The 21,444-nt window shown below is 32.7% G+C and overlaps 2 protein-coding genes across 3 annotated transcripts in view; one reads left to right on the top strand and one right to left on the bottom strand.

The window, feature by feature from the left end:
* LOC145259211 (armadillo repeat-containing protein 1-like) overlaps positions 1-1,541 on the bottom strand; it is a 65,381-nt gene extending 63,840 nt beyond the window's left edge. Inside the window, exon 1 of the mRNA XM_080117049.1 lies at positions 1,405-1,541. Coding sequence (XP_079973175.1) covers positions 1,405-1,466 — 62 coding nt within the window. The 5' untranslated portion in view covers positions 1,467-1,541. The remainder of the gene's footprint in view (positions 1-1,404) is intronic.
* Positions 1-21,444, top strand: part of LOC145259197 (mitochondrial fission regulator 1-like) — a 75,634-nt gene that overhangs the window by 23,246 nt on the left and 30,944 nt on the right. For both annotated transcript variants that reach the window (XM_080117038.1, XM_080117030.1), the window contains exons 2-4: positions 7,406-7,476; positions 13,567-13,689; positions 15,492-15,580. In XM_080117038.1, coding sequence (XP_079973164.1) covers positions 7,408-7,476; positions 13,567-13,689; positions 15,492-15,580 — 281 coding nt within the window. In that variant the 5' untranslated portion in view covers positions 7,406-7,407. The remainder of the gene's footprint in view (positions 1-7,405; positions 7,477-13,566; positions 13,690-15,491; positions 15,581-21,444) is intronic.

Genomic DNA, 21,444 nt, shown 5'->3' on the forward strand with positions numbered 1-21,444 from the left:
GATGTTGCAAATCTGTCTCTTCTTTGTCATTATTTACATGGCAAATGCTTGATTGAATTTTAAACAAAAAAAAACAAAAAAACAAATACTCTTCTACATACAACTATTAACAATTTTCTTTACTCTCTATCTGTGCCTACAACTAAACGAAAATTCCATGAGCAAAATTTCTTTCCTAGAATTGTCAGTCTGTGGAACACAACACCATGAAGCTGCTTTGCAGCTGACTAGAATATGATCGTTTTCAGGTCTAATGTGTAAATAAGCTTTTGTTGAATCGTCTTCTTAAATTCCACCATTACTGATCATCATGGTGTTGTTTCATCATTTACTATTAACACTTATCACAGAGTGGTCCCTGGGCCTTGATAAACGGTGCCTCTTCCCCATAAAAAAGGTGGAGAGGATTGTACACAAGTGAAGAGTTCATATTATCAGAAAATTTTTTTTTTAAATGCTTAATCCTGATTAGTTAATTTTTACAAAACACTCAATTTCGATTGGTTTAAGTCCCATTTTGGTAACCAATCAGAAAGCTTTGCTGAGCGCCTGTTTCTACCGGTTAAATGACAACGCTAGCCAGCTTAAAGCTTTCAGAAATAATTGTCAGACGTTTCTATGACAACACTGTTCAGTCAGCAGTTACTACTAAAATGTTCATGCAGGCAAACTACGCATATGCACAAAGGCTGCTCCTACTTATGCGAACTCCAAATCTTTATCTTGATTTTCTTCTGAGAGTTGACACTTTTTTTTGTTTTTTAAAACTAGAAGTATTCCCGCCCCAGAATGGATAAAATTAATTCTCTGAACATAACAATGTTGCACTATTTTTATGTTGTGTTACAAAGATAAAAATCATAAGATATGCTACTAAATCTCATGGCTAGAATCCTTATTTCTATTTTGATCAAAATGGATTGCATGATTTTCATTCTAAAAAAAGATTTTTTAATTTAAAGCATCAGCTTAAGAAGTTAAAAAAAAAAAAAAAATTGAAAGAATGTTGCTTGGTAGTAATTTAATGACTGTGGATCAAATTCAAATTCAATGCAAATCTGACATGGTTGAAGTTGTTCCTATACTACCCGCCCCCAAGAAAAAAAAAAACTCCTTAAAATACTCCAAAGAAACTGAAATTTACGGAATATTTTGAAGTTTAATATTACTTTAAAAATTTTACAAAATCTGAGGAATCTGAATTTTGAAAAAGAGCTCCATTCCCTCTGTCCTCTTCGAATAAAATGAAATTAAACTAAATATAGTCAATATTACGATCTCTTACACCTGACAGTTTTGTTCTAAATTTTATAATGATCAGTTAATTAGTTTAGGAGTGGAACCTATACATACATACATACATGGAAATATATACATACAGGGTGTGGTAGAAATATCTCTTACATTTTGACATGCGATCTTCCCAGTCGTGCTCGTATAGTTTCTGTGCAATCATTAATTTGCATGGATGGAACTGCATATCAGTGTGTAGAATTCTTCTGACTGTTTGATCAGACAATCTCAAGGCCAAAGCATGCTTGTGAGCTGAACAATGTGTAGGAGACCGAGTAACAGAAAGGCTCACAGCTTGAAGAATGTCCGGCGTTCGAGCACTTCAAGGTCTTGCCGGTTACTTTAAGTGCCGAACCTGTAGCTCGGAAATTTGTAACCCATAACTTTATTGATTTTTTTAAATTTTTTTTTATCTGGAACATCATGGCATCCTAATTGTAATGAACTTAAGAAGCTCTCTTGTTGCAGTTACAGATTCACCATTCTTCAAAAACATTTATACAATAAAAGCATGAAGTGCATCAGTCCAAACTATATTGCTTGATAAAGGTATCTGAAAAAAAAATGGCAAGTTATTAGCTAAATGAAAACATCATTGGCACTTGCATAAGTTCATTAGCAACATATAGTTGAAAGTTTAAAATGTGGAAGGTATTTTTGACGCACCCTGTATATACATAACTTTATATAGATAAATTTTAATTTGAATGAATTGCCTTTGTCATTTATTGATATTGTTTCTCTTCTCCAGATGTTTTTACTTGATGCATTTATTGCTGTTGTTTGCCATATTTATTGCTGTGTAGCCTTTTAAAATTCATACTTTCATACACTCTATATCACACTGCAAACAAGGTTTAACCCAAACGGGTGATAAAACGCTGTGCATATCTAAAACTGTGCTCTTGGCCTTAGATGTTTTTGATAGATTTGTTGTCACTCTAGATGAGGATGAAATCTTGTTCACTACGAGATTAGATTTCTGAAAAATCAATTTTTGTTTTTAATACTATGTCAAGAACAAAAGCTATTTGAGGATAAGGATGAAGGATATGGATGGATTCTAGGTTTAATGATGAAGAATATTATGAGAGGATTAAAAACGATGAATGATATGAACAAAGTTTGATTACTTGTGAGGATTGTTGACATTGATTTAAAAACTTGCTGTCTTGTAGCTTGCAGGGAAGCCATCTCATTGTAATGTCTTCCACAGATGGGAAGTACTTGGAAAGTAACTCTGTTTATGAAGATTCTGCTTCATGCTAGGCACATAAAAGAAAAAACACTTGGGGTCTGAGATGGGCTCATAAGATGACCCCAGGTTCTAAGATGAGCTTCTAAAATCATCTGGGTCAGTCAGATTTTTTAATTTCCAAAGAATCAACAATCATTCTCAAAATTAAAAGATTTTAAAATAAGGAGTTGGAGTCTAAATGTTTTAGGGATTGTAGGCCTAGGAGTTAAACCTTATGCATTTCAACTCTGTAATTCTGCTTTAGATAGCATCATCAGGAATATTTCCATTCTGAAAGTATGCTAAATGCGATCTCAAAGAATATTACTGAAATTGCTATAAAAGTATATCCATTGGTTTGAAACTTTGCAGCTTTAATAATTGTTGGATAAACAGTTCAAATAAAATGTCTTTGTGATATTAAAATTTGTTGTCATAGAATGAATGATAATACAGATTTGTAATTTATACTTTATTAATGATTTTTATGATAAACTAGCAAATGTACCCAGGGTTGCCTGATATTAAACAAAACATTTAATTCCTTTAAACAAAAAAAAAAGTAAAAAATATGGGAAAAAAACTGAGATATGTGCATATGAGCGTTATGTTTTTTCTAAAGTTCTTGTAAGTAAAAAGAAAAAAAAAATGTAAAAAATGCTCGAGCTGAGAACCAAAACCTAAAGACAGTGAATCAAGTACGCTAACCATTAGGCCAGCTTGCTACGATATTTTAATAAGTATTTTTAAATTTACTTATTCTTAACATAAGGAAGCTGTCATGTGAACGATTTGCGCATGTGCAATCGTGAAACAGTTGACAGATAAAAATCCGATGACCTTCAAGTACAAATTTTTCAATTTTTACCCTTTAGCAATCCTTTTTCTGGATGAAAACCAATTAAAAAGTTTTCCACATGTCTGAATACCCTATATACTAAATTTAAATCTGTATATTAAAAATCCGTTGAGTATATAGGTTGAGAGTTGTCCTCGCACACACACACACATTTTCACTTTTCTAAATATGTAGATAAACCATAAAGACCCCAATAATCTAGTATACTTTTGAAAATTTAGATGTTGCTTGTTATCTTGTATGTTTGTTTGTCTCCGTGCACAATTGATGATATCAAAAAGGGAAACACTAAAACTAATAATTTTGCTTGCTTGTTTGAACATAGAGCATTTTAGTGAGAGGAGGAGTAGAGATGGAGAGCAAAGTAGCAGCAGCAATGTAAGACAATGAAAGACGGTTGAATAAATTAAAAAAAGAAAACTTGCAACTAATAAAAATAGTAATATTGGGTGCATGTCTATAAACAGCAGGGTACAAGGATCTTGATTCATTACTGGAAAATGTTGGACGACCCTTTTTTCTTTGTGTGCATGTATATATCTGTACTTTATATATATATATATATATATATATATATATATATATATATTATATAAAGCATTTTGTATGTGTGTGCGTGTCTGAGTTTTTTCTTTATGGACTCTGAAACAGTTGAACCGATTTTTAATTTCACACAAAAGTACTTTGTGTCTAGGCGTGTTCTTAGATAGGTTTTGTATTGGAATGCCTCCGATAAGTATCAAAAATCTATAATCGTATTAATCTGGTTAAAAAAGAAAGTGCGATTTTGACCAAAGTTAACACCTTATACAGTGTAACATAACAAGTGCATTCAAAGTTTTATCAACACACAAGCAGAAAAGCCCATAAAAGCATATAAAATCAACAGTAGGTTCTTTGATAAGGCAGGAGTGTGCGTTCAAAATGAATATTTCTGTTTAGAGCACAGTTGAACCATGATACTTGATTTTTGCATTTTAAACTTTAATTCAAACTATTATATGAAAATAATTTATAAAATCAACAGTAGGCTCTCTACAGTGTAATGTAGACTACAATACATTGTGGACTAATTCAGTGCAGGGAGGCATGTGAAGCTTCCTTCCTGTACACTGCAATGGATCCCCAACTAAAGCAGGCTATCAATCGATTTGATTGAAAAATAGGCGATTTCACATATTTTTTTAATGATAATAAAAGTATGGGAGGGTGGAACATTTGTTAATCCTCATACAATCCTAAGCAACGTCAAGTCTCTCTTCTAGTTTATATATATATATATATATATATATATATATATATATATATATATATAAAAGGTTGTAATTTTTTTTTTTTTTTTTTTTTTTTTTTTTTTTTTTTAGAAATAATTTTATTGAATATGTATTTGCTCCTCTGGAGTTATTTTTTTTTAAAGTTTTCTTCCTTTACACATGCATAATCATTCTACATTTAGGGCATACACAAATATATGTATACAATGTATACATGTGCAAACAAATATATATAAATATATATATATATACACACACATTTGTAATTAATTTTTGTAGATAAAATAGTTATCCACAACGAAATCGCATATTTTTGCTAGACTGAGATGATAGTATGATGAATAAATTACATTGATTCCCCCTAAGGAGATGGTGATAACCGAAAGGGCGAGAGCATGACTAATGACCCCCCCCCCTTCTCTCCCTACAAAAAACAAAAAAAAAAAGTATGAATTAATGCTTGGGAGCTTGGTATGACAACACAATAGATAGTACACTAACTCCTCCACCAAAAAAGAAGATAATCTTGGAAGGATGGTATTGTGAGGAATGAACGTATACTATACTGCCTAATTTCCAAACAAGGCAGCAATGCCTGGGAGGAATATATCATGATGAATGAAAATAAACTTAACAGAATTAGATTAGCATAAATCATTTTAATGTTAATGTAGTTAAAATAAGTGGGGGAAAAAACTTTCTTGTTTATTCCTTTTCATAGTAAATTTTATTGTCCATGTGATGTGCAGAAAAATATAGTCACCATCTTTTATAAACAAAGAGAAATATACTAGCTAAGAAAGAACGATAACTCCATTTAATAATTTTCTAGTAAAAAAAGACACACTTATAAACTTGAATTATTGTTTTTGGTTAGCTAGTCTTTTTTCCGACTTGTTTAATGACAACTATATTTTTCCAACTTTAATTTTATGTCGGCATTTCACGTGTTCTATGAAACTTGGCATAAGAAAAATAAATGTTAAAAACCTCAAGTTGGTATTTTTTTTTTTTTTTTTTTACTTAAGTTAAAAATTTTTTAAACGTTGTTTATGAGTAATGCCGAAACCTACTTCACTCTAAATAATTTGTGATTGAAATAGGAACCCCAAATAAAAGGAGTAATTTTAGATTATTGTTCTGAATAAATTCCTATTTCAGTCACGTAAATTGAATGAAAATAAAATAAGAGGAAAAGGCTAGCACAACACTTTGTTTTATTATTATCTATTCATTTAGCGTGAGAAATTTTGATAACGTTATTTTATTAAGACGTAAAAGAAAACTTTAAATAATTTTTTTTTTTTTTTTTTTTTTGGCAGTCACTCATGTTGTCACATATTCTTGCTAGCCTGATAGAATGGTATTATGGAGGATGAATATATACTACACTAACCATTTAAAGGATGCTATCGTGACAAATACCCCCCCCCCCCCCAAAAAAAAAGTGCTAATTCCTGGGAAGAAAATCGTGACAACAGAACTAATGCTATCCATTGGCAATAAAAGATAATGCAACAAAGGAAGATGTAATACCTGGAAGGATTCCACACTCCTTTAAAAACAGGGGACATAATTCTTTGGAGGATGTTTTTATGACAACAGAACTGATACTACACCACCCTCTCCCATTAAAAGATATGGCGATTAAATTGAGTTTATTGTATTTATTTATTTATTTTATTTTTTTTATTTTAAAATTTTACTAGTCACAAAAGCATAATTTTTTTTATGGTTCCTTGGCTTTTTAGCTAAAATATCTCCACATCTCAGTGACATTTAACGTTTTACTAATGCCAAAAGTATTTATAAATTATCTTCCTTGAAAATGAAATTCTAAAAAAAGTTTTAAAACACTATCCTTTTTTTTTTTAATAAAATCTCTTTAATTTTTAATAGATTATAGTATGATAGTACTATCGATAAAACGGTTATGTGTATATTGAACGAAATCTGTTAATACAAATTTAAAATGTATATGACAGAATATTATATTATTAGACATTTAAAAATATGCAAATGAATAATATCGATAAAAAAAAAAATTATTTTAGTAAGTTTGAAAATTACTATATATACAGTATTTTAAAATATTCTTGTATCATAAGAATGAAATAAGCTTAACCGGTTTTGATATTAATATAATTAGAATAGATTGAAAAGTTTTTGCATTTATTCATTTAAGTATATATTCATTTATTTTTAAGATTTAAATTATTTTCAAGTTCAAATAAACTAATGACTTCCAAGTTGTTTACAATTGTTTCCAGATGATGTTTATTTTCAGTAATACAAAATAACACAAATTTTTTAAAAGTATAATCTTTCTTTATAAGATGATTTCAGAAATAACCTCTTTTGTGCCCAGTAAAAAAAAAAAAAAAATTAACCAAAAAAAGGAAAATTAATTCTTTTTGGTAGTATGTTACATATTTTTTTATGCTAAGATTTTTGCAGGTAATATAACTAAATCATTTTCATTTTGTGTTATTCTTTGTTTATCCCCAGCCCCATACACCAAATAGATCCTTTTAGTAATATTACCCCTGTAAAACACTAACATAAAAAAGTAACACAATACATCATGTATTTTAATTGCTTTTTTATTGCTTTCCAAAGAACAAAATGTATGTAACTATGATTATAAATAATTAATACTTGTTAATGATTTTTATTTTCTTGTTTTTTTGTCTGTTTTGAGAAAGATGATTTTCTATTGTTATATATCTTTACTCTTTGCAGATATGATTTTCTCTGAAATTGGTAATTTCCTCTTCAATTGGATGTTAGGATTCATACATGAGCCATATGAAGTAAGTTTTATTTTTGGAAAATAAAATAAATTGAATTCTAACATTTTCTTATGTTTTCAATTTGTATTTACATTTTTGTGTATATATATATACTAGACTAACTGTGACCTATTGGATCAGTATATGTTATAGCTAGCTATGGAAGAGTATACAGAATTAATATATAAAAGTGCAAGTGAGTATGCAGAATTAATATATAAATGCGCAAACATTGAATGCATGTACACGCAAAAACAAATGTGGTAACCAGTAAAAACTACGCAATTTCACGCACAAGCAAAAAAATTGAATGCATGCGCGCACAAAAACAATTAGCCTAAAAAATATCAGGAAATAATAATTAACTGATTAAATAATATTTAACAGTGAGACCTTTTCAAAGCAAATCTTTAAAAAAAAAAAAAAAAATCCCCCCCCCCCCCCCGTTTGGAATGTTTCTATGTATTTTTAAAATGTTTGGAACTTTATGACCCCCACCCCACCCTATTTCTTTCTGACTCCACCCCCACCACCAAACTTGAAAAAATGCTAATGATTACACATTTCATTACATCGCCAAGAAGTGGGGTCTCATTTTACATAAGAAAGTGATCCCCACGCTAAAATGTTAAATTTTAATTATTTAAAAAAAATCCTCCTTTAAAAGCTGTTGAAAATCAAAACAAAGTAGATTTTGATTTCTTTTTAGGAGGTAAACTATGGGTTAGGTCATAAAATAAGAAAAATTTTGTTTTTAAATATGCAAATTGATCAAGAAAATATTTTTAAAAAATATGTAGGTGCAACTAAACAATCAGCACCCCCTTACAATTTTCTCCTTTTCATCTTTTTTTCAACTATTTCTGCGAGTCATTGAGCACTAAGCCATCAGATTATAAAAAAAGAAATTGAAAAAAATCAATATTTAAAGATTTGGAAGGGAGTTCAGTTTCACATACAATTCCATATTTTTAGAACTGATTTACAGTCCCGATTTGACATTGGCTCCTTCAGCCCACCCCCACCCCTCCAGTCATTATTATTATTTATTTATTTATTTATTTTTTGTGATTTTTTTTCATTTCAAAAAAAGTTCAATCAGTGTGGGAACTGTACACACAATTATTTGCGAGGAACTGAAGATAAGGAGGATTTATGTGAAGTTTGTCCCAAGGGTGCCAGAAAGAGAGAGACATTGTCATGACAGCAGCCTGCAGTTCTTGATACACTGGTGACCTGCAATGAAAGCTGGATCTACTGTTATGACTCAGAGACCAAGAGATAGTTCCCAGTGGAAGTATGTTGGATCTCCCATACCCAAGAAGGCCAGACAGAGCAAATCACTCAGAAACTTATGATGATCCCTTTTTTTTTTTTTTTTTTTTTTTTTTTTTTTGACAGCATGATCTGCATGCACTGGGTTCCCACTGGACAGACAGTCAACAAGGAATACTATGTTGAGGTTTTAAGGGAGTTCAGGAAGAGATTCCGTTGGAAGAGGTCAGCACTTTTCAAATCGGGTCAGTGGCATTTCCACCAGGACAAATGCACCAGTCCACAACTCCATCCTTGTCACAGATTATTTGACCAAGATGGGCATCAAGAACTCACCATCCCTAGTCCATTGCTCCCTGTGACTTGGTTATTCACTAACCTCAAGGAAAACCTTAGAGGCTGTCATTATGAAACAATTGAGATAAAAGACGCTGTGACAAGGGTCATTGACACCCTCGCACAAGAGGACTTCTTTGGGATCTTCCAGAACTTGCTCGAACAGTACAAGTGCATTGCAGCTGGAGGATATTACTTCAGAGGGGACTAGGGTTTCATGTGTGTACTATCAATGAAAGTGCCTACCATATATACTTGTGTATAAATCGAATTTCTGGGAGACAATTTTAAGTTTATATTTGAGGGTTGACTTATGCATAGGTAACGTTTTTGGAAATGTTGTTAAAAAGGGATTCAGTGCTCAATCATAACATAGAAAACGCCATTTTGTTTGTGCACTCGGTATATACTTGTAATCCTAGTAATTAATCGCACTCCTTCCAAACCCTACTGCAATGTGTTTGCCAGCATGTAAACGTGCGGTTTTTCAATGGGAGGCTTTATAATAATTGGATTAGCTCTCGCAATCCTGACTCTCTAGACGTGGCTAAAGGCCTAAGTTCGATATGATGTATTCGATAATGGTATGACGGTTTTTATGTCATTCTCCCCTTAGTTCAACAAGTTTAAAAAATTTAATGACAACTATTTAATGGAACTTAATGCATGTGTTCACATTATTACAGTATATTATGGCTCTGGCAATGTATGCATTCACGTTATGCTACGGGACATAAATTATGTCTAAAAACAGTAACTGCACCTGGAATCTACAGCATGTCATTGATCATAATGTCTCATTAGCAACATTTCATTGCATGTAAGTGTGCAGGGGGTTTGTTGTATATATGAAAAATCGAATAGACCACACTTGCATAAATGTACGTATTATCACTCGTGGATGCCGAGAAACAATTTATAATGTCTTACAAAAAAAAAAACCACCAAAAAGGAAATTATCTGTGCAAGAAAGAGCCAGGAGACAGACGATTGAACTTGTCTAGTATCTACAGTCAACTTAATAATACCCAAAATGGCACAATTTTTGGTCTTAAAATGCACATTGACTTATACACAAGTATATACGGTATACAAAAAAAGCCTGGAAACTTAAAGGCACCTTGTATATATGGAGAGATAGATATATATAGATATCTATCTAAATTCATAAATAATTTCTGGTTTATGATCTTTAATTCAATTTATAATACAAACCAAAATAAATTTAAATCGATTGTATATTTGCTATTCTTTCCAATGGCATTTTCTGTCGATTTGCATTCTGTATTGATCTAAAGAGGTGAAAATCAGTTGGAGCAAGATCAGAGGAATAGGGGGATGTGGTAAAACAGACCAGTCAAGTTGCAAAAACTTTTCCTGCCTCACATTTGCATCGTTGTTATGAAGGAGGTGGATAAACCAAAATTCGAGATGTTTTATAATGACCCCCCCCCCCAAATTGTATCAACAAAATCTGAAATTATTTATGAATTAATCTAATATATATACCAGCTGAAGTACTTGTATAGGTTGGGTTTCTCAAGTTTTCTTTAACTTTATAGCCAAAATTAAAAGTTAAGAACATCTAGATATTTTTAATCTTTTTTTTTAATAAAATTAAGTAAGTTCTATGATGATGAACTACATTTCAACTTTTCAGTATTATTTAAATTTGTAAAATGATTTATTTCATCTTAAATCTTTATTATTTATTTTTTTCATTTATTTTAAAGTAGCTATTGGAAATCAAGGATCCTCTTCCTTGGGTTAACGCTTGATTCCTTTGAGATGCGAAGAGATCTGAATGTTCATTTAACTACTTGTCAAATTTTGAGTCAGTAAAGTGGTTAGGATTATCGATTTTCCTCACATCTATTGACCACTTTGTTAAAGTTTATCTTTCTTGTGATCTTTTCTTGGTTTTGCATATTCCAAGGCAAGAATTTATCTGGTCTGGTGGAGCATCCAGCTCAGTGCTGTTACTTGAGGCAACAGCATTTATAGAAGATACACCATTCCTTGTATTAGTCAATATATAGCCATGCCGAGTGGATCTTATTTGGACCTCGAATACTATGTTATTTTGAATATTTATTTAGTATAATGTGAAGTATGTCGGAGTATTCTGACGAACCCCTGTACAAAAAGACCAAAGATACTTGAGAATGGTGTGAAATCTGTTCCCAAGGTCACCAGAAAAATGTTGCATCATTTTATCATTCCAGAAGGTATCTAACTCCCGATGCAATCCTGTATCTGTATAAGAGCCAGATACGTCCTAAAATGGAGAACTGTTGCCGCATCTGGGTGGGAGCTGTTCAGAGTACCCTATTCTGCCTTGACAAAGTTCAAAACCGGGTTCAAACCTGATGCCCTTTTTTCTTTGCAACCTCTTTCCCGCAGAAGAAACCTTGCGAGCCTGTCTCTTCTCTTTCGTTATTTTCATAGAAAATCTCGTCTGACCTTCAATCTATGATCCCCCCCCTTGCCAAATTTTTACAAAAACCCTGGAAAACCTCATCAGTATGCCCTGTATTTAAGAATTCTGGTGATAAGTCATCTCTCTCTCAGTACAGACCAATAAGTCTCCTGTGTGTCATGAGTAAGCTGCTGGAATCCATACTAAATAGAAAAGTAGTCAACCACCTCAGCAAAAATAACCTTCTTAGTGACATGCAATATGGTTTTCGTTCTGCTAGATCTACAGCAAATATGCTAACAGTTATATCTCATAGGATTAGTGAATCTCTCGACAAAGGCTTCATTTCTAGGACAATTGCTCTTGACATATCAAAGGCCTTCGATAAGGTATGGCATAAGGGCCTACTTCACAAGATTTCCAGCTACGGTATAACTGGAAATGTTTTCTCAATTATTAAATCATTTCTCTCTGATAGGCTCATAAGAGTAGTGGTTGATGGGCAGAAATCAGAGGCCCACAGTATTAATGCTGGAGTCCCTCAGGGGTCTATCCTGGGCCTAACTCTTTTCCTGATCTACATCAATGATCTCCCAAAACATACTTAAATCATTCATTGATATCTATGCTGATGACACAACCATCTATGGCAACACATCAAAGGCCGTAAATGACAAAGCTCTCTCTGATTCTCTCTCCCCTGATCTTGAGTGCGTGGTAGAGTGGGGAAGAGGTGACTGGTTACTTTTAATGCATCTAAAACCAAACTCCTATCTTTACATCATCAACACTCTGATCCCCATCTGGCATCAATTGAAATGGATGGCTCTCGTCTTGGGGAGGCTCCATGTTTTGACAAGCTTCTGGGTTTGACCTTTACCCCTGATCTGAAATGGAACACGTACATCAAGTCTGTTGTCTAGGTCGCTGGGAAAATGGTGGAATCCTTCTACCGCTCCAGAAGATATCTCACTACTGATGCAATTAAAAGCTAAAAACAGCCTATCTTGCCTTGACAGAGTACAAAATAGACTTTGTGGTTTAGTGGGGGATGCCCTTTTCACTTCCCTGCAACCTCTATCCCACAGAAGAGACGTTGCAAGCTTGTATTTGTTTTATTGTTATTTCCATGGCAAGTGCTCGTCCGAGCTCCAATCTCTGGTCCCCGCTCGCCAATCTTTCACAAAAAACACTTGTCTAGCTGAAACCACTGTCAGTAATTTTCCCCACTCTTTATCTGTGCCTAAATCAAAACATAGATTCCATGAACAAAGCTTCTTTCTTAGAAGTGCACGCCTGTGGAACTCTCTTCGGTTTGCCTGTTTCCCACCTGACTACAACTTGGATGTCTTCAATCCAACATAATGAATCACCCCCTTAAGTAAGACACTTTATCAAATCTCCAATAGTAATTATTACTACGATACTATCCCATTGATTACTGTACACTTATCCCTGAGTGGCTTTCGGGCCTTGATAAGTGGTGACCTCCATGTAAAAAAACAAAACAAAAAAGTTTCCCTTACTCGCTATCTGTGCATAAATCTAAATGCAAATTCCATGAACAAAGCTTATTTCCTAGAATTGCCTGCCTGTGGAACTTTGTTCTGCTGGCCTGCTTTCCAGCTAACTACAATATTGTCTTCAAGTCCAATGTTAAAAAGTTCTTGTTGAGCCCCCTCCTAAATAATCCATTTCAACCCATTAATAACTATTAATATGCAGTTATTCTGGTGACTACCATGCACTCATTAATCCTTATTCTCGAGTGGCCTTTGGGCCTTGATAAGTAGGGATTCCCATGTAAAAATAAGATATTCAGACTTTCTCTTCTGCATCCAAACTCTCTCTTATACTTTTTATGATACCATGAGATCAAAATGGTTAAATTATTTGCTTGTTACACAACTGACCTGATGAATGCCAGTGTCCTGTTCACCACTGAATTTGGTGGGTTTTTTTTAATTTCTTTTAATTTTTAAATTTTTTATGCAATTTATATGTAAAAAGATATGAAAACCATCAGCTTTTTTTTTTCATCTATTTTTTAAATAACATAATTTGATTATTTTATTTTTTAGTTGTACAATGGCTTGCATGTACTTGGCAGAAAAATTGCTCTTGGACTTGAAGCATCAGCAGAAAAAGTCAAAACTCTGAAAGTTCCTTTCCCCGATCGGACAGCTCAGTGGGTCGCTAGTCAGGTTCGATAATCTCTTGTTTGATTATTTTTATAAACATGTTTGTTTGTTTTTTTTTTTTTTGTTTTTTTTCCATAATTCTTTTTACAAGTTTTCTTTTTCATGATTCCATTTTATTCTTATTTTTTAAAATTATTTCTATTTTTTTTTTTTTATTAATGAAATTATAAAAGATCAACTTAAGTACAACTTTTTCTCCAGATATTGTAACTGTTCATTAATTTCGATAAACTGTTCAACATTTTTTTTTTTAGATTGTCTATATATTTATATCAAAATTCATACACACTTTGCTTATGGTACAATAAAGCTGTGTTAAATGTAACATTATTTAATACAAGATAATGGCACTAGTGCAGTTAAGTAACCAAAAGTATTTTCTTGTTTTTATTTTCAGAAGAGTTATAGTAAGGAAAGAGGATGATCCAAAATTTAATTTTTCAAAGAAAACTTTTCTGGTAATTCAGAACAATTTCAATAAAATAACAAAGTAACATAAAAAAACATTACTTATCAAAACATTTATTGAATGAATTTAAATATTAAAAAAAAATTCCACAAGTCGTGTATACATTTGGACTTTAATATCTCAAAAACTATTAAGGATATCAAAAGCATGCCAATATATACATCACTAATATTTAAGTCGAACTTGATAAATTTAGCTTTTTTATTTAACATATATTGTTCAGTAGATATTAAGTCTTGAAATTTGTCAGACTTCTGGAATACCCTGTACTTAAAAAATAAAATAATTTTTAAATTTGCAAATAAAATGTAACATTCTATATTTCAAAATAATTTAAAATTAATAATTTAAAAAATAAAATGTAACATTTGGTTTAGAGCTGGGAACAGAACATGTCAAACTGTGCCATAAGTAGTAGTGAGTCAGATTAGAATATTTTGAAATGTTTTCAGTTTTGTTTTCCAAAACTTTATTTATGAAAATTAAATTATGAGTTTTTTGTTTTTTTTCATGGGAAGATAAATTACTTTAATAAAATAAAAAGTCAGTAGTATAGTATATACCACGGATAATTCTATGATTTGGGGATTTTTTTCAGTCATTCATTTATTATGCTTATAAAAATCCATTCTTTTTGCCTTCATTTCCTATCCCTAGCCTACAGAAATGAAATAATAAAATTATTCCAAACTGATATCGTTATATTTAAGAAATCTAATTTTTCAAGTGAATCTGTATTTTCTCTTAAAGATTATTATTACTTTTTTTTATTTTAATGCTATTCAAAATTGATTCTAATTAAAGTCTTTACATAGTTACAGCTAAACCAGCAGTGTGTGTTGCGAAGAATATTTCAACTTGTGTGGGAATTTTTGAGATGAGGATTCATAATTTTGATTATTCAGACTATTGGTCTCATCTGATATAACTACTGATCTTCATCAAGTGTCTTGTTGAACTCTGCCATCTACAAAATTTCAAGCCTAACCTTTTATTTAATCTATAGTCATGACTGATGGTATGAAAATAATCTATTCTCATGAATAAATAACAATTTTAGTTTGAAACTTGGTACAGATTCCAGAGTTTGACAAGACATACCTGAAGAAAGTCTGAGTTTACATTGACCGTTGAGATGTAACAGTTTAGTCAGTTTTACTTATGACTTTAATTTGAAGAAATGTTGCAGTGAATTTAAATTTTGTATTTCATTTTCTGATTTTAAGATTTTAGGATGAAAGAAAAAAACAAAACAAAAGTAATTAAAATAAATTATTTCTAGATCACACTTAATGTAACATTAAAAAAAAAATAACCAATTTTTGTTCTTTCATAGGCTTACGAAAATGATTCTGACTCTGGTTTTTCGTTGACTGATGCTGTTTGGGTGGAGGAGGATCTTGGAAATAACTGTGTTGAAGTGAGGTGAGTTATATATGTATATATCTTTTGTATTTTACAGATATTGGTTATAGTCAGCTAATTACTTCCTAACTTTTGGTATGGCTGCTACTGGAAGTTTTTTTTTCTCACACCTATATCTCTTGTGCATTTACTCATTTTTTTTTTTATTACGTTTGGTTTTTCCTATCATTCTTTTTTATTTCATAATCATTGAATATTTTTTTGGTCTTATTTTAAGTAAGAATTATTGAAATTATTTTTTATTTATTTTAAGAATTATGGAAAACACTTTTTGCACTTTTTTATTTTAAATTTAAGAATCATTGAAAACATTTAAAAATGTTTTAAAAAACTATTTTGGGAATATTATGTATTGTATACTTTTTTCATTTATTTTGATTTTAATAATTTTATTTTTATAATTTCATAAAAATATATTTCTTATAAAATTTCGAATAAAATAACTTTTTTAATTTTGGTATTTAAACTGCAAATAAAAACTAATTATGTTTTTTTATTTGTATAATTTTCTTAATTTTTATTGTGTATTTTTCAATAATATCCTTTTCTATTTTATTTCAATAAATCGCTTCACAATAGAAATACTAAAGAACAATAAAAGGTGAAAGAACTGATTTGCTTTGTCATCGTTTCCAGTAGCAGCCACACTGGTAGTTAGGAAGTATGCTAGCTGATAACTCCAATATTTTTTTACAAAATTACAATTGTTTTATTATATTCATTTTTCATTTCTATGTCTCATGGTTTGTGAATGACTTCCAACTTCTGTCTGTTGTCTGCCCCCTATTTTAAACTGTCTACCACGTGGCTTTGGGCTATCAACATCAATGTGGAACACAATTTGAAGTGTTTTCTGTGATTGATGGCGGGTGATGTAGCTGTACTTGGTCAGACATTGTTCTACAACACAGTTTCTCATGTAAGCTTTTACAGTGAAATGGGCAATTTTCTCCATTCAATGTGCTAAGTTCTTGATGCTAACCACATCTCACAGCCAGGCAGTAGAACAGGTCGAATATGTGTGTTGTACAGTGCTTCTCTCAAATACACCGTATCTTTGGCCCCAAAATCAACAGATTAGAGTAGCAATACACATGAAAAAAATTAAATGCCTTAAAATATTTTAATATTGGTATCTATAGAGCTTGATAAGCTAAGAAAGAATTTTTTTAAATTTTTAAAATCCAATTAAAATTAAGGAAATTATGACTATTTTTATGCCTTGCACGTTTGGATATTTTCCCCTCTTTAAGACCATATGCGTTTTGTCACATTTTTTTGCACTACTTTTTCAGTAAAAATGCTATATCTTTGTTAAAACACAAGACTAAGCAATAAAATTTGCCATATAAGTGTACTTTTTGTGCAAGGAATCTGAATATGCTACTGAAAATCTCCAGAAATGAATGGTTTCCGAATAATCTTCAGTAAATGCACATAATTATGCTGCGATTGCTTAAAAATACCATGTATTCATTTAAAAGAAAAGAAGTTAGAGAACTCAAAGTTGAATTGTAATGCATTTTATGTGCAAAAACTGAAATCGAAATCTAGGATTGGTTAAAAATGAATATATTGCAATATTTCTTTGGTATTATTGTAGATTAATACCTTTTGCTTCCCCTCCCCATCTGACCACTTCTCCAAAATATGTGATCTACCTTTATAGACAATTGCAGGTGAACAACTTGAAAAACTTTAATAAAAGATAAGCAAAAATTATTTTAGAATTTAATGCAAAATGATTTCCCATTTTGAATCATTTCAGCGTTTTAGGGCAGTTATCCCCCCCCCCATTTTTTTCTATGATAGATAAATCCTGGGAGTTTGTTTGTTTTCTAAAAGGTGATTATGCATGGTTTTAAGAGGGTCTTTGTGCAATTATGAGAAGGTGGGTAGGTTGCCACTCTGACATTGGGTTAATTGTAGGACTAAGGAAAATTATATGTGAACATCCTGAAGACTTGATAGAAGCAAAACAAAAACAATTTTAGAATTTAGAGTGGGGGTTGGTTTCACATAAATGTAAAATAATTCACCATTTCAAGACGATCCTAACGGTTTAGGACAGTTGACCAATTTATTTTTTTTCTATGGGAGATTAATCATGTGCACTTTCCTTTTTTAACGTTTTTTACGCTTTTTTTAATGCTTATATGAGCTCACAGAGGAAGTTTGTTTAGTCGGGAGCTCTGCCACTTGTACTTAATGTTATTGTTAAGGCCAAAGGTTTTAGGAGGAGGCTTGCAACTCGTTTCTAGGATTAGACATAGAATTAAGCAAGTTTTTTTTTTTATTTTTTTAATTTTTTTAGAGGGTGTTTGATACCCATTATGAAACTTTACAAGAATTATGACAAACAGACAAAGATAAATGTTATTTAAAAAAAGTGACGTCCCTTTTATAGAAAATATGACGCTTGGAAAAATATCAAGTATTTTTGTTCTACCTATTTAAATATAAAAAAAGAAACAAGTTTTTGCTAAAGCTGACAAATTGTTAAAAAAATTTTGATTTAATGTTATTTTGATTTTTAATTACATTTTTTGTCTTTTTCTACAGTTTTTATTTTTTAACTGAGCACCTACAAATATTTAAATATTGATTGTTTTTTTTTGTTTTTTTTTTAATAATAGGGTAGATTAGTTTCCATTCAATAATAATTCACTGAAAACTTTTTTTAAAGGACGAAAATTAGAAGTGTATACCATTCGTACACGTGAACCAAAAACAATCGTATTTCACATCTTCGCTTGTTCAAATATTTTAAAAATTTACTACTACCCAATTTTTAAAAATATTTGTATGTTTGATAACAAAATAGCTCTAACTAAACATGTAAGAAATTTTTTTTATAACCAGATTTACAATTAAAAAAAAAATCGATCTGGAATAAAAATAAACAACAAAAACAAAACGTCTGTTTACGCCATGCTTATCGCTCTGCTGCTACTGCTATTACTAATACTATAAAAGTCTTGATTCAAATTCATAACGATGTTTTTTGGATATCATGTTTTTAAATTGCTACGTACCACTAGAGAAAACACTGTCCAATCATTTTGTTAACGAATAAACATAGTGTAGTAAAAAAAAAAAAATCGTGCAAACCTTTTACCACTGGCAACGCCCGCTTCAGAGAGTGAAAGAAGAAGAAGAGAATGGCCACTGCGTCTATTTATAGACTAGAGATCATGGGAAGAGTATGCAAATAACTTTGGACGGTTTTGTCCTATAAAAAGCCTGTATTTTGGAGAGAGGGTGTCTTTTTTGTTTGGCAGAAGCAATTGCTGTCAGAAGTGCATTGGACTGCAGGATTGAAGAGTGAAGATTGAGTTGTGAGGTCATTGTATTTAACCACAAGCTATTTCGGCTAAGAACAGATCATGGAATCTGGGATGTTGAGATTGAGAAAAGATGTGATACCACCTTTTAGTGGAGAAGGTGATGTAGTCGGATGGATAAAGAAAGTAAAACTGGTGGCTAAGCTTCAACATGTGCCAGACCTTGCCAGTGTTATTCCACTTTTTTTGCAGGGAGATGCACTCGCTCTCTATCTTGAGATGAATAATGCAGAACAAGAAGATGCAGAACTGATAGAGATGAGACTCGTGACCGCCTTCACTGAGGGGGCTTTTGAGGCATACGAAAAACTGCAACGATTCAAGTGGACAGGAGAATCGGTGGATGTTTATGCTAATAAAATCAAAAGATTGGCTGGACTAGCGGGATATCTGGGAAGAGGACTGGAACATACAGCCAAACTGGCATTCATAACTGGATTCCCAGACGATGTATCTGTGGCATTACAGCAGCTACCGAACATAGAGAGAATGGATGTCAGCAAACTGATACCAACTGCACGGCTTTAAGTCAGCAAAAGGGTCGTAGAAACTCGGACATTGGCCGCTAATGAGACTAATAAGGGAAAGAAAGAATCAAGCCTTCAGTGCTTTAGATGTCAAGGACCGCACCTAAAAAAGACTGCAAAGAGATCCCTAGGGCCAGGGCAACATGCTACAATTGTGGAAAATTTGGCCACATTGCGAGATATTGTCCTCAGATTCAGGGAAACGGGCAAGGGGGAGCTTCTGCGCCGCAAGCTACCTTAGCAGTGAAATGAAGGCGCGATACTGGCCTCTTCCTATAATAGAAGTAGAGGTGAATGATTCTGTAATGACTGCACTTGTCGATACTGGGTGCACCACTACTTTAATCAATTCCAAACTTTTGAAGGGATATGGAAGGAGCGGTACAGTGAAAGCAGTTGATGGGAGGAATATAGAATGTAAAGGAGCCAGACAAGTGGAGATAAGTCTGTGGAATGCACATAAAGGTGAGGGCAATCTTGATGAATCACATCGTTGATGGGATCGACGTCATAATTGGAATGGACGTGATTAATGAGCTGGGAGGTGTAACTATAAATAAAGCCAAAGTGAAGTTTGGAGATATACAATGTGCCGTGGCTGCCCATCAGCTGAATGTTTGCAAAATCGAGGATAAAGACTTTGAAGCAAACTTCGATGGAGATAAATGGACAGTAAGATGGACATGGAAGGGAGGCTCCAGTATTGCAGAACAAAGTCCAATATTATAAAAACTCTCTGGAAGGCGATAAGAAATTAGAATTCGAGAAAGAGGTGGAGAGATGGATATCGGATGGTATTCTGTTACCATGGAAAGGAGAAAGAAAAGGCGTGTTGCCATTGATGGCAGTATTTCAGGCCACAAAAGGGAAAGTTAGGCCAGTGTTCGACTTTCGTGAGTTGAACCGTTTTGTGGCGTGTCATACAGGGAGCGACATAATAGATGTGTGTGATTAAAAGATAAGAAAGTGGAGACAGTTGGTAGGAGGGACCGCAATAGTGGACCTTAAGTCTGCCTACCTGCAACTACATGTGGCAAAGGAACTATGGCAGTACCAGCTGGTCTGTTATAAAGGAAAAACCTATTGCCTAACACGATTAGGATTCGGACTTAATGTCGCACCAAAGATTATGGCAGCCATCTTAAAAACAGTATTAAAGAAAGGAAGTAGGACGAAAGAGGCCACTGATTCATACATTGATGATATAATGGTAGACGTAACGAAAATATTGACACAGGAAGTTGTGGAACATTTGAAGGGGTTTGGGTTAGCAGCAAAATCTCCGGAATCCCTGGACGGAGGAGCGGCACTGGGCCTTAAGCTTATGAAAAATAAGATGGGTGCACTAATGTTCAGGAGAGGCAACGAGATCCAGGAGATGGGAGGAGAAATTAGTAGGCGGGAGCTATTTTCGATCTGTGATAAATTATTGGGGCACTATCCAATTGCTGGATGGCTGCGATTAACATGCAGTTATGTGAAAAGAAGAGCAAATGGAATGGATTGGGAAGAAAAAGTTGATTGCAAAACCATGAAAGTGATGCAGGAGGTTCTAGCTGAGGTGAAAAAAGAAGACCCTGTTAATGGCGCTTGGCACATACCTGAAGTGAGCACAGGAGTCGTGTGGTGTGATGCAAGCAATGTTGCAACTGGCGTGGTTGTCGAGATTGGCGGTGTGATGGCGGAAGATGCAACTTGGCTGAGGAAAAGTGATGACTTTAATCACATTAACATAGCTGAATTAGATGCTGTTCTAAAGGGTGTCAATTTAGCTATCAAATGGAGACTGACAAATATTGAAATAAGAACTGATTCAGCCACTGTACTCAGTTGGGTGAACTCTACTGTGGAGGAGAGTGGCAGAATACAAACAAAGGGTGCCGGAGAAGTGATAATAAAGCGGAGGTTAGGGATGCTTAGAGAGTTGATGTCTGAATTGAAACTGCAAATAAAAGCAGTTTTTGTGCCTTCTGAAAGAAACAAGGCAGATGCG

Source organism: Euprymna scolopes, chromosome 3 (assembly GCF_053919585.1).
Source record: "Euprymna scolopes isolate OS-2025 chromosome 3, ASM5391958v1, whole genome shotgun sequence".
Classification (NCBI taxonomy): domain Eukaryota; kingdom Metazoa; phylum Mollusca; class Cephalopoda; order Sepiida; family Sepiolidae; genus Euprymna; species Euprymna scolopes.